General features: G+C 36.2%; 1 protein-coding gene across 1 annotated transcript in view; it reads right to left on the reverse strand.

Moving 5' to 3' along the window:
- Nucleotides 1-1,481: 1,481 nt before the first annotated feature.
- Nucleotides 1,482-14,901, reverse strand: part of CENPL (centromere protein L) — a 37,090-nt gene continuing 23,670 nt past the window's right edge. Inside the window, exons 2-5 of the mRNA XM_033092730.1 lie at nucleotides 13,063-13,239; nucleotides 11,016-11,267; nucleotides 7,430-7,972; nucleotides 1,482-5,287 (exon numbers count right to left, since the gene is read on the reverse strand). Coding sequence (XP_032948621.1) covers nucleotides 5,216-5,287; nucleotides 7,430-7,972; nucleotides 11,016-11,267; nucleotides 13,063-13,239 — 1,044 coding nt within the window. The 3' untranslated portion in view covers nucleotides 1,482-5,215. The remainder of the gene's footprint in view (nucleotides 5,288-7,429; nucleotides 7,973-11,015; nucleotides 11,268-13,062; nucleotides 13,240-14,901) is intronic.

Here is a 14,901-nt window from a genome sequence, read left to right on the forward strand (position 1 = left end):
ATTTTCAAAAACCTGAAGGAATAAAGGAATTGCTAGCTAGAATTATGAATTATATTTTACATATAACAAATTTATATGAAAGTTTAATATATAACATCAATATATTAATATATTACATTATTTTATATTAATTATATTTTCTATAATATATATTAATATTTAATATATTACCTAACCACTAAACTTATTTTCTGGTATAAGGCTTAGAATCATAGTTTTGACCTAGGAGGACACCTAACAAACCCATTTATTTCTTTGCTCTAAGGCTGAAAACCAAGGAAGTCCTTCCTTAGAGTAAATAGTCAGTGATGGAACCTTAGAGTAAATAGTCAGTGATGGAACCAACATTAGAAATCAGTTCCCCAGACTCCCACTCCATTTCTCTTTCTGGGTCACACTGCCACTGCAGGCCTACCTGATACATGGCCTGGAACTAAATACACTAACAGACTTGAAGTAGTCTGATAAGCAACACTGAAAAGGCATAAAAATTGTGATGAGATCCTTACAATACTGCATCATCAACAGCCCGTCTTCCAGGCAAAATCACGCATTTCTCAAGACTCGACTATTACCTATACTGGAAGAAAAGGAGAGGAATGATAACAGGAACTAAATTCTAGGGATTAGACTCTCCCTAAATTGGAAATTCCCCAATGGGAGCGATACATATGGCAGTGAGTCAAGAGGAGAAACCCAGGAACTACAGCACTGGCCAAAGTGTTCACTGGAGATTGAAAGATATTTTCCTTTTCCACCAAAGGTGCTCCAGTTTATTATTGAGTGTAATGTACCTATTCCAATAAAGACATTGCTGTCCAATAGAGTATTTTGTTAACTTACTTGCATAGTGATTTCCACAACTCTAACTGGGTCCCCTGGAGTTTTTAACTCTCAGATTTGTTTACAGTGAGACTCTATCACTTATCAATTACAGTTCAGGTTTTCTTACCCTGGCACTGGTTCCCACAGGGTTTGTTTCTGCTCCTGAGTCACTGCTCAGGTACAGCGTGACACCCTGTATTCGCCTGTCTCTCCAATCTGTTTGCCCTCTGTCTTCCCCTCTCTTGTGGATCCAAGAAGAGTTGTTGATTTTTCCATCTGTTCAGCTTTTTACTTGTTGCTAGTACAGAGTAGTAACTTCCAACCTCCTTACACACGAAACTGGGAGAAGTGAAGTGTGTAGTTTCAAGTAAAAGAAAAATCATGAATCATCTCAATAGATGCAGGAAAATAATTTGACAAAATCCAACTTCCATTCATAATAAAAAACCCTCAACAAGTTAGGAATAGAACTTCTTTAACCGGACAAAGGGCATCTATGAAACACCTATAGCTAGCATCCTATTTAATGGTGAAATATGCTTTCCATTAATATCAGGAACAAGGTAAGACATACATTCTCACCACTTCTGTCTGCCATTGTACTGAAGATTCTAGCCAAGGCAATTTGGCATGAGAAAATAAAAACATGCAGATTGAAATTAAAAAGTAAAACTCTTTATTCACAAATGACACCAATCTTGTACATAAAAAATCCTAAGGAATTCACCAAAAATACTACAGCGAACAAGTTCAGCGAGGTGACAAGATACAAGAGCCATATCAATTGTATTTCTGTGCACTAGCAACAAACAGTCCAAAAACGAAATTCAGAAGACAATTCTATTCTCAATAGCATAAAAAAGAATAAAATACATAGGAATAAATTTAACAAAAAAAGTGCAATGTTTGTATGCTAAAAACTATAAAATGTTGAAGGAAATTTTGAAAAGAGTTAAATAAATGGCAAGATATCCTATCCCATGTTCATAGATTGGAAGACATAACTACGATGGCAATACTCCCCAATTCATCTACAAATTCAACACCATCACGACCAAAATCCCAGCTAAACTTTTTTACAGAAATCAACCAACTGATCCTACAATTCTTAAGGAAATGCAAAAGACCCAGAATAGCCAAAACAATCTTGAAAAAAGGACAAAGCTGGAAGATTCGTAACTTCCTGATTTCAAAACACACTACAAATCCACAGTAATCAGACAGTGTGGTACTGGCATAGGTCTGACATGTTATAGATCACTGAAATAGAACTGAGAGTCCAAAAATAAACTCATGTATGGCCAACTGATTAATGGGAAAGTAATAGTCTTCCAATACATGGTGCTGAAACATGAATATCTACAGGCAAAATGATGAATTTGGATGCTTACCCACACCATACATAAAAAATAACTGAAAATGATTTACAGACCTAAATTTAAGAGCTAAAATTATAAAATCCTTAGATGAAAACAGGAGTAAATCTTCAGGACTTCTGGTTAAGCAATGATTTCTTAGATATATTAAAAACACCAAAAGCACAGGAAATAAAAGAAAAAAATTGATAAATGGGCCTTATCAAAATTGAAAACTTTTGCATTTCAAAAATAAACAAATTCATTCTGATAATTTCAATTCAAATTTAATATTACAGTTTTTACTTTAGCTTACCTGATTTTATAATCATCTTTTCTCTTATACTGAAAATCTTGGTTCCTAACATTGTTATAATTACATATTTCATCTTATAAATACTGGTAAAATAGTAACACCAACATTACTAATAAATGCAATTTAAGATTCCTTTGCTGCTCTTCTTTTCCTAGGATATATAGCCCACTGACCATGAACAGTCAAAATAGGAGTACTCAAAGATACTAAAAATAATTTGTGTGATTATAGCATGGACTTACTATATTTAGGTTCATTTGTTTTCAGTTTTTAGGAGTGCTTTGGTTTTTCCTTTTTGATCCAATTTTGTTCCATGATTATATAAAACATTGTTCCAAACTAAAAACAAATAATATACAGGTAAGTCATAACATTCATCCCTGTTCCCTCTACCGAGTTTCTTCCTCCTATTAGTAACCACTGTTATTAGTTTTTGGGTTATCCTTCCACTGTTTTTTTAAAACATAAGGAAACATACACACATACTCATATTCTGTTCCTTCCATAAAACACAGCATATTAAGCACTCTGCCCACATTTTGCTCTTCCACATAACATCTCCAAGAGATCAACTCTTAGCAGTATTCGACATCTTCCTCAAACCTATTTATAGCTGCATAGTAGTTCATTGGGCAGCTAAACCATAATTTATTCAGTCTGCCTCTGGCAGGCATTGGATTGTTTTTAGTCTTAATATTACAAATACTGTTGTAATAAATAGCCTTCATTTTGTATTTTTGCCAGTGATTTTGGGGACAGAATCCTAGGAGTGGGATTGGTGGTCCAAGGGTACATCACACAATTTTGATAGACAGCTAACTTCTCCACAGAGGTGGTATCGTTTCTAACAACCTTTTAACTGTTTTCCTCTTCCACTCTTGTCCACCTACAACTCATTCTCCCTCATAACGTATAAAATACAAATTGGGTCATATTCTTCTGCTTCAAACTTCAGTGGCTTCCCATTACATTTAGAGTAAAAGCCAATCTCTTCACAGTACTTATAAAAACAAGCTCCTGCCTCTCTGTGTCAGGTAGGCTCAGGTTTGGCAATGAGCAAGAGACCCCAAAAAACAGTAACTTAAACAAGACTGCACCTACCTAAGAGAAAGGCTGGAAAAACGTCCTCTTTATCCTGGGCAGCCACATGCCCAGCCAAAAGTTGGGAGACAACACGTGGAAGAAGTGTCTGTGGCAGTGTCCTGTTTCATCTCATACCGCTCCACTCCTCACCACTGCTCCCGCCACAGATTCCCTTCCTTCCTCAGACAAGCCAAGCTCTCCCTGGCTCAAGGCCTTTGCTCTGCAGTGATACCCGGCTAGCACAGCTTCCTCAGACCATCATGTGGCTGATTTCTTGTCATCATGCAGGACCCAGCTCCAATGTCACTTCCTCAGAGACCTTCTTTGACAACTGTATGTAAAGCAGGCCCTGTCCCAGCCACCTCTTTCATATCCCACTGCCTTATTTTCTTTATAGCATTTATCTCTATATGAAATTATTTACCTTTTGCCTTCCTCTACTAGAATATAATTTCCATAGGACAGGGATCTTTTCTATCTTTGCTGCTATTACCCAATACAATTCTAAGCATACAGTAGATTAGTATTAGTTGAATGAACAAAGGTCTGACTCCAAAGCCCATGCTTTTTCTACTACCTCTGTTGTTCCTAGTATATGTGAAATAATACCACACTCCGCAAGTTAACCTTTGTTTTTTAGAATGACAGCCTATTAGAGTTACTTTCCTCCAAACAAGATTTTTAAAAACATTGTTTCTAAAGTAAAACAAAACCTTTCTATGCTCAGTAAAAAGAAGAGATTTAGATACAATCTCTTGGGTAAATCTCCTAAATTGCTGCATTTCAGTTTTCATCTATAAAATGGAAGAATTGGTTAAAATTCATTTAATTTACAGGTATTTACCAAGCACTGCGCTAAAGCAAACTTAGGGACATGAAAGTTAAACAAGAAAATCTCTGCCCTCAAAAGAGGCTCACAGGTGCCTTTCAACTCTACAATTTGTAAGATTCTAATTGCTGGTTTATAATCTCTGTGCTAGAGAAAAGGCCCATGACTTCCCATTCCTGACACATTCAAGATCTGTCACCAAGACACTGATAAACACACTGCTTCATTTTAAAAGTGAATATTTAATTTAACATTGCAATAAGAATTGAATATTAAAAACAGGAGCATATTAGTGGCTAAAAAAAATCTAAACTAGTCTTTCGTTTCCTTTGAGAGGGTTTTTCAATTGCTGGTTTTCCACAGCAAAATGGTGCTAGGAAAATGTCTTTACAAGACAGAAATTCTCTCTGAATGCAAGTCTAAAATGCTTAAAAGAGATTACAGGCTTTAAAGACCCAAATCTGAAATACTCAATATTACAGATACCTCATTTGAATCCTAAAAGTTTAACATACTAAACATTACACATTTTTTAGAAACATGGTCAATGAACAACTCAGCATTTTCTAGAGACTGGCATCCCACATTATCATGACTGTTATATGAGCACCTGGCTGTGGTTCATCCACTACCCCCTCTTCTTCTAGATCCTTCTTGGCTTCCATCGGGGCAACTCCAAAGGCTCTGTAGGAAACAGATGTGGAGATGGATGCCCATTTCTCTTGCAGTCCCGCTCAGCTTAGCGATTAGGCAAATAATAAATGAGAAAAAGGTATATAATCCATAATTTATCGTCCCCACAAGTCCTCACTCAATTTGAAAAATTGCCAGTTCTGTCAAATATGCCAACACTCCAACAAGGTATTTATGACACAGAATCTGAAAAAAAAAATAAAAAATGACATTTAAAGTTAAAGTAGAATTAATTATGATAGCAAAGCAGTTTAATATTTGATGAATATTCCAGGCTCATGTTAAATTCCGTATCTGCAAGCTAAGATGTGAATATGAACCCAAACCATTTCTGCTTTAGTCAAATAAAATTTTATTTAATGAAGACTACTAACTTTAATAAATTTACAACTATAGTCAATGGTGCTTAGAAGTAATTAGAGTGGGGTTCTTATTTATTGTGGCTTCCATGCTTGGGCTGACTAAGGAATCGAGGGGAGGAAGGGATATCTATGAACCTCTTTGGACTTATATGCAAATTGAGTGACTACATTTTCTAGAAAGAAGTTCCATAACTTTCTTCTCAAAGGTATCTACAATTCCAAAAGTATCTTGTAGAAACCATGCAGATGGCAGAAACCTGGTTAATACATTAATTTCAAACTTTGGAGAAGCAAAGTACAGTGTTGCAGTTCAAATAATTGTATAAGCTTTTGAGGCAAATGACTGGGTTCAAATTCCAACTCCACTTATCAGTTGTGTTATCTCTGCGCTATAGTTTTCTCTTTACAACCTATATAAATTTACAAACTGTACATAGGTTGTTGTGAAAACTAAATGAGACAATATGTGTAAAATGCTTAATAATACCTGGCACAATTTAGTGCTTAATAAATGTTAGCTACCATGATGGCACTATTTGAGCCCAGGAGCCACAGTTACTGTCATACATTACTAAGAGAGTCTCTTAGATTCAGAATAGATAAAATACATGTGTTTAAGGACCACCCTCATATACATAGATGGATAAGAACACATTATATAAAAGTTTTTAAATGTAGTTTACTAACAGTGTGGGCATATGGAAACAAAATTTAAAAATATATAATAGGACTTCATGAACGTTGAATTCTGAGGTGCTAAAATGTAAATTTTTTCCTTTATAGTGTCAAAATAACATAATTGAGTATAATCTTGCAAGTTTTTTACTGTAAACCGTAGTAAAAAATAAATTTAACATCATCACCCAGTACAAACAAATGTATACCCTTACCACATGTGATACACTCTCGTTTTTGTATTTTCTATTCTATTTCTTTTTTTGTTTATATTTTTAAAGGTGGTCTTTTTCCATCAAAATTATTTCCCAACCTACTGTTGCATTGTGACCTCCAGTTTGAAAAGCACTATTATAGTGTTTATAGGCAGAGTACGAACTTCTTGGAACCTAAGAGAGAAACATTCAGATCTTGACACCTCCTCTTACTAAGCTATCTTGCATGTGTCACTTAAACCTATCTCAGTTTCCTTGTTTTAAAAATAAAATGTGGGTGTGGCTGGTTAGCTCAGTTGGCTGGAGTGTGGGGTCTTAACAAGGTTGCCATTCAATCCCCACATGAGCCACTGTGAGCTGCGCCCTCCACAACTAGACTGAAACAACTACTTGACTTGGAGCTGAGTTGTCCTGGAAAGACACACTTAAAATAAAAAAAAATAAAATAAAATAAAATAAAATGTGGATACAAACACCTAAAGATATGTTAAACTCCTAGCACAGTGACAAAACCAATATTCACTGAGTGTTTATGTGGTTATATTTTAATACATGTTAAATATAGTAACATAATATATTTTAATATATTTAAGTGCCTACTCTCACTTTATTTCTGATACTTCCTCCAATAAGGACTTCAGAAACAGTCAAACAATGTCTTTATTATCTCTTTCCCAGTAGGGATAGAAAAACCTAAAATACAAAGATGATATCTTAGTTCTGTGTTTCTGGCTACAATTTTCTTATCTAATACACACAATCCTCTGTTATCTGATCATTATTTCAAAGTTTAACAAGAAACAATTTTGCAAGTTTCAAAGTTACTACTACAGAATAATTCATATTGTTACCAAAATCTGTAGCACACAGCATATTGTATCCTTCCATTTTAAAGCTACATCTGGAAGTCTGAAGACTTTAGTAAATTATTTATGAAGCAAAAAATAAAACCTCTCTACTCTCTTGAATTGGCAGACATTCAAATGTGTTTCTTCAATGTGAAAAATGCAATTACCAGACATTCTGAAAACTATGCAATCAGGAAAAATTACTTAACTAGATTTGTTCAAACTGACCTTTATTTTTCCATCAGTATGTGCTGAAGCTACAGATGTTGAAACACGAACCAATCTTGTGGCTGATAAATGAATTTTGAAATGCCTGTAGAAATGGGAATAAAGGCAGTCCATGAATAAGTCAACTTCCTCCTGGGTAACTTCTCCAGGTGTTTTGTGGACACTGTCCCACAAAGCTTTTGCATCCTCTGGATGTATGGCATAAGAAATGTCCAGACTTTGAGGGCTACAGGGCACAGACCATAGAAATTCAGTAGTAGCCATATAACGGTCCATTTTGCATGCAGTCCACATAGCAGCCATCCAGGAAAGATTAAATGCACTGATTGCTAAGGGACTGAAATAACAGTCAAAAGTTTTCTGAAACCAGGTTCCGATTATGGCTGTATTAGTCTCTGCTCCATTTGCAAGGAATAAGGGTAGACAGGTGAAATCTTCTGAAACCGTCTCCAGAAGACTGTCTCCAAATATACAGCAGAACCAACCAGTCCACAAGACTTTACCTTCTCCATTCTCAGATGGCAATTGAGATTTTGACAGAATCTACAAAAAAGGAAAAGGAAACACATTCATTAAGTTCAAAAGTACACTTACTCTTGAATTACATCTTCTCAAAATTAATTATCACATTAGTACAAAATAAAAAGATAAGTTCTACTAGTTGCCAAAAAACACAAGAGGGAATAGTGTCCCTAGTCATCATTAGGGTTTATCAAGTTAATTTATGGTTTTTTTCTAATATTCTTATACACTAGAGACATGGTGTGTGGCAAGATCTTCATACAACCAAAATGCAAAATAAGGGATGCCAATATGGTATAACCAAGTACAGTATCCTGAAAAAGAATCTCAGCTTTAGAAGGGACTGTAAAGGTCCTCAAACGAACGTGCTTGAACTCTCATATGGAGAAAGACTAGTTCCTAAGGCCATTCTTTCTATCAACTGGAAATGTTCTTTTGTAGGTAGGGCCCTGTGGTTTCTACACACTGGCCCTGCCTTCTTCCTTACATGCATGGAGAACAAATCAAACCGAATCTCTTCTACAGGAAACAGCCTTCAAATATTTGATGATCCCCCCTCACACGTAGGCCAAGTTCAGCATCTCCAGTTTCTTTGACCATTCATTCTATGACATACAGACAAGTTCTCACACTATCCTCGTCACTCTTCTCTGAAATGCTTCTGTATGGGAGAACATAAGTGAACATAACTTCTTCCAGAAGGTCTGATTACAGGACTGCCACCATCTTTAACCTACATTACACTCTTACCAATATAATCTTAGATTGCAGTAGTTTTCTGGTTTTCAGTTAATAGCTTTACATAAATTAGCCCTACATATTCATTTTTGCTGTTAATAGGTAAATCTCCCCCCTCCCCTCCAACCTATACTGAGACAGTAAGCTTATCCCTACTGAAATTTTAATCTCTCTCAATTTGGCCCATTGTGCCAATCCACTGAGATCTTTTAGAATCTTAATTATATTTTCCAGCAGATTGACTAACCCTTCAAACTTTGTATTTGCAAATTAAACAATATACCTTCCAGATATTAAAAGATTTTGTTAAGTTTTAATTAAAGTTGGCCAGGACGGCCCAGTATCATATCCCTTTAAAGATGATCCGTTACTTAAACCGTAGTTACTTTTACCATAGTTCTTGTTCAAGAGATTATAAGAGATCTCAAATACCTTAAAGCCCGTATATATTATGCTGTCATACTTTTAAACCTTAAGAGTCCTATAACCCTGTCAAGGAACACGACAATTTGAAAACTATTAGGACATTATGCTAAAAATTTAGGAGGTCATTTCTACTCCACACAAGAACATTTGCTTGCCTGATGACATGCCAACCAAACCCTTAACTTCTCTAGGTATCACCTGCTTGCTTCAGCTGGCGGAGACTACTAACTGTCTATCCAGTATCTATTGTTCCTTCCAGAGAAAAACTGTGCTTTTACTTGGGGTGGCAAAGTACCGACTAACAAAGAAAATTTTTCTAGTCTCCCTTCCAACTGGGATGTAAAGAGAAGTTGCTGGGTCTCAGTAAGTCTCCTTAAAGATTACTCAGTGGTAGGCATTCTGTTTGCCCTTCCCATCCTCTTCCTGCTTCCTGCCGGGAACTTGCATGCAATATTTAGAGCTCCAGAAGCCATCTTAGACTATAACGTGACCTTAAGGATGGAGGCTATGCACAAGGATGAAAGAGACAAGGAGCCTAGATTATTAATAATATCATAAAGCATACACCAGCCTTGAACAGCTTACCTACGGAGACCTCTTTTATAAGACAAATAAACCTCTCTCTCGTTTCATTCACTATTGTTTAGGCTTTCTCTTACATGCAGCTGAATCTAACCCTAGGAATCTTGAGATCCGTGCCAATATCACAATCAAGGACCAGACAGTAAATATTTAAGGCTTTGCGGGCCATATGGTCTCTGTAGCAAATACTCAACCCTGCGGTTATAGCACAAAAGCAGCCTGAGATAATTCACAAACAAACGAAAGGTGCTCTAGTCCAATAGAACCTCCTGTACAAAAACAGCAGCAGGTCCGACTTGGCCCTGGGGGCCGTAGTTTGCTGACCCTTGATCTATATAAATAAACAAATTTAGGTCTGTTCAACTGTATCAGAATTTATCAATGACTAAGATGAGTTAAAAGAAACAGAAGTAGCAGGCCTGAATAAAATAAATCTGGCTTCTTAGTGAATCAAAAGTTTAGTCATACTCGTATTACTTTTATATACTCATATAGGAAGGAACGTAGACATTTCTGAGAGTAACTTGGCATGATATCATGATATGTAATGATGTTGCATATTTTTTGTTAAAGTTCTTCTAGGAATTTAATCCTAGTAAAAACCACAGAACTGTAAAATTCCCAATGACATGAGTAATTATCTCCAACATTGAGTATTAGTAAAAATGCCATCATGCAACATTATGGGCAATGTGACCCCCATTTTAATAGATACAGACAGCCAAATAGATGTATTACGTTCATGAGAGATATTGGTCTGTAGTTTTCTCACAATGCCTTGGTCTGATTTTGGTTTTAGGGTAATGCTGCCTCACAGAAAGAGTGAGGAAGTATTCCCTTTGCTTCTAACCTCTGAAAGAGAATGTAGAGAACTGGTGTAATTTCTTTCCTAAATGTTTGGTAGAATTCACCAGTGAACCTAGCTGCACCTGGTGTTTTCTGTTTTGGAAGGTTATTAAGTATTGACTCAATTTCTTTAACAGATAGAGGCCTATTCAGATTGTCTATTGTAAAATAGCTATGTACCAACATGCTAAACTGTGGTTTCTACTTTCTTTGTACTTTTATGTATTTTCTAAGTTTCTAAAATAAACATGATTAAATTGTAACAGGAAAAAAACTTTTTTAATGGAGGCCATATCTAATTACTATAATTTGGTCAAATAAGACATAAAAGAGGTTACAAATCACAGACTTAAGAATTTTAAAAACGGTAAAAACAAAAAACAAAACAAGAAACAAACCGCCACCACAATTTCCAGACCAAGACAATGCAGATTCTCCCCCACAGGAAGCAAGGGTTGCTTACATACTATACCTGGACAAGAAATGCTTCAGGGTCCCTTTGTGTTCCTTTCATTCCCAGCAGAGCAGAGAAAATCACTTTGATATTGAAGTCTTCTCCCACTTCCACAGCAAGGCCTTTTTGCTTTTCAGCAGCAATAAATGCACTCAGAAGTTTAGAATACTCTTTGAGATTAGTATAGGAGAATTTATATAGGGGAGTTAAACTGTATAAAGACCATTGCTTATGCAAAAGGAACGCCACCTTTTGAAGTTCAGCATCTTCCTAAAAAAAAAAAAAAAAAAAAAATCAGGACAAGAAAAGTTGAAGAATTAGGAAATTTTAGTAAATAAGGATTGAATCATAACATTTTAAGTATTTAATACAAAACTATGACTGGGGACCTCAGCTTTGCACTCCAGCCAAACTGGAGTTTGTAGGATTCTTTGAAGACCCTCGAAAAGGCCTTTGCTTTTGCTATACATTCCTTTTGGAATGTTCTTCCCACGGGTGTTCACACAGCATGTCCCTTTCCTTCAATCAGGTCTCTGCCCAAATGTCACTCAAGAGGCTACTCTCTCTAACGTAGCACTTGCATCCACTCCAACTTTGTCACTCTATATCTCCTTAACAATGCTTTATTTTTTCACAGCACTTATCACTATCTGATACTATATATTCCTCTGATTTTTACTGTCTATTTTCCTTACTAGAGTATGAGTTTGATGAAAATAGGGATTTTGCCTATTCCATTCACTACTACAACTCCTAAAACGAGGCCATCTAGAACAGGTGTTCAATAAATACTTATTGAATAAACAATGATGTTTCACTTCTAGAAACTTCAAATTATAGATTTTGAAAATACTAATTATTCCTAGCACAACTAATTTGATTGATTTTCATTAAGTAATTTTTAAAACTATTTGGCAGTAAATCCACTCTGACACAATGCCTTAATTCAGTGGATTAAATAAAAACATACCTGGGAGTATTTCTGCCATGCTCTATTAGAACCACATACCATCAGAAACAAAAACACTTCATCTGTATTAGCCCTATGGCATTATGGAGGGTCTTCACAAACACCCTATAGGCTAGTTTTATCCTAGTTTTATCCTTAATTGAATTTTTCTATAGAATCCATATTTCTTGACAGTCTCACAACTCCAACTATCTCGTGGAACTTTCACTGCAATTGTCTACTTGACAAAAATATTTGCTCTGACTAAAGTATTCATGGAAACAGTTATAAACTTTTTTCTTATTACAATCAAAAGGTATGGCAAAATTATTTGTCTTACAGAGATATGTGACGGACATTCTAATCTTTAATTTATGTACAATTTCTGTTTTTCAGTTAGGAACCATCACTTTTATTACCTGCACTAGTCATTTTTAGTTAAGACAGTTTTCACAAAGAAACAAAAATGTTTTCATATCCCAAAAGATACTATGCATACAACATTTACAAGAAAATCATTATTTTGCAACATCATGATAAAGATGGGATCAGGCAAAAATTATCAAAGGATGCTACGTGTATGGGGAAATTTTGACAAGGAACAGAATATCTGCATTATTTTAAAGTGTCTCCCCACAGACTGCTTATTAACTGAAGAGGGGAAATAAATTAATTATTGGGTAACACCCTGACAGGATGATCAAAACTAACATCACCTATCGTGGTACCAGACGTTATTCCCTAAGGACACAATAGCACCTATACAGTACTCCAGCCAAGAATATGTAACTCCAATCTAATCGTGAGGAAACATCAGACAAACACAAAATGAGGAATAGTCTATTTAAAAAGGGGAGAGAAGGAAACTGTACACTTCACATGTCATAAAAAACAAAGAAATATTGTGGAAATGTTCCAGACTAAAGGAGTTTAAAAGACATAACAGAGATGGTATTGATAGTGTGAACAACTGTTTCTTTTAGCTGTTTCTCATTTATTTTGTTACCTAAGGGATTAAGATACGAAAAATACTAGAAAAGTAACAAAAATCGAAATGTTTTGTTCACATATATTCTCAATTACTGAGTATCAGGAAGAAATACAAAAAAAGCATACCTGCAGCTGTGAACACTGGGGGATTTTCCTTCGAGATGGAGTGGGGACAAATGAAGTCAGCTTCCTGGCTGATTCTAATCGCTTCTGCAGAGGGGTGGCACCTATAAAGTAATCTTTAACCCTTGACGATGCACTTTGTCTGGGAGTTGATTCTGGTGCAGTATAAGAATCCATGATCTACATAAAAAGAAATAAAACCAGAACTCTAAACACTAAAAACTTAATTCACACTCGCAGTTTCAATGATTTCCCTCTTCACTGTAAAGGAATTCTTTCTCTCCCTCCCCCTTTTTTGTCCCCAGTTTTGACTTTTCAACCAAGTCCAGCATTTCTCATTGGTTACAGGCTATTTTTGTGAATATCTTACAGATAACTCAAACACAGTATGTTCAAATCTAAATTCAACTCTTCCTCCTTCCAAAAGCTAGCTCGTCCATTTTCAAATTCCTGTCAATTTTCTAAGTTAATTTAAATTCATTTAAGTAGTGTCTCACTTTCATTCTTTAACATGTAGTCATTAAACACACTCTTTTGAGTTTTTCCTTCAGTCTGTCATCCACCCCAAAGCTACTTCCTCAGCCAAGTTCTTATCACAGCAACTAAGCATTTTCCATACCTAATGGTAATCATTCTTCAGAAATGGCAATTTATTATTAGACACCTGTGCAAAAACCTTTACAGTGATGGGATAAATCCTCTTCTGCTCTGTATTTAAGATCTTTCATAATTCAGCTTGCCCTTATCTTTCTACTTCTCCTAGACATAAACATATGCTTGTCTTCATGTTTTTGCCTGTGAACTACAGAGGGTGCCAAAAAAATGTATACACATTTTAAGGAAGGAAAAAATGTATTAAAATTATAATAATATGTATCAATAACAAAAGATAAATACAAGTCACGTGTATACATTTTTTTGGCACCCCGGTATATTCCCAAACTGAGGTGTCCTTTTCCATGCTCTCTTTTAAGACCATGCTTGATCTAATCCAATTTCAAGTAGTAGGGTTTTGTTAATCTTTTTTCTCCCAAAATACCTATGTCTATTATATCAGTGGCTCGTTCCTTGGAGCAGTGTGTGCGTGTATACAATGAGATAACAGGGGTAAATATTTTTTAAAAGCCCAAAAGCCCTCCAGATGGGCCTAACAAAATCCCTCAAGAATGTTTTAGAAAATCTTTGGAGACTAATGACATATATTAGCCTACAGGGCTCTCCTAGGTCACCTAGTCTGCACCACTCATTTTGGTCCATATTCATATACTTTCTTGTTCACACTACGGCCTGGAGTGTAACACTAGGGACAGAAGCAGTTTCCTTCATGGAGAAAGCATCTCCCTTCTCGCCAGGTAGAGACGACTGGGAAACGGTAACCAACACAGCAGTGCCAACAACCGTTACCTGGAGACGGGGCTGAGACTCCGACCTGCCAAAGCCAAAAACACAGCAGAAAAGGGAGGTGGCCCTGGAACTCGAAAAACCAGTTCTCCACGACCAGCCACAATGGTGCCCCATAACGGAGGCCAGTCGGTCACAGACGGGACACCCGCAACCTCAGCAGCGTTTTTCGTAACCTAAACGTCGCCGCTGCACTGCCGTCTCGAAGGCTCAAGCGCAGATAAAACAAGAACTTGCACTAGGGCACCATCTACTGGAAAGCAAAAGAAAAGCACCCTACCTATCAACCTGCTGAATCGAGAGCAATTCACCTGTCAGATGGCTAGTCACCTGTCAGGGTGGCTATCATCAAAAGGCAAGTGACAAGTGTTGGTGAGGATGTGGGGAGAATGCAAATTGGTGCAGCCGTAAGGGAAACAGTATGCTTCTCCATATGGGAAA

This window comes from Rhinolophus ferrumequinum, chromosome 22 (genome assembly GCF_004115265.2).
Source record: "Rhinolophus ferrumequinum isolate MPI-CBG mRhiFer1 chromosome 22, mRhiFer1_v1.p, whole genome shotgun sequence".
NCBI classification, from domain to species: Eukaryota; Metazoa; Chordata; class Mammalia; order Chiroptera; family Rhinolophidae; genus Rhinolophus; species Rhinolophus ferrumequinum.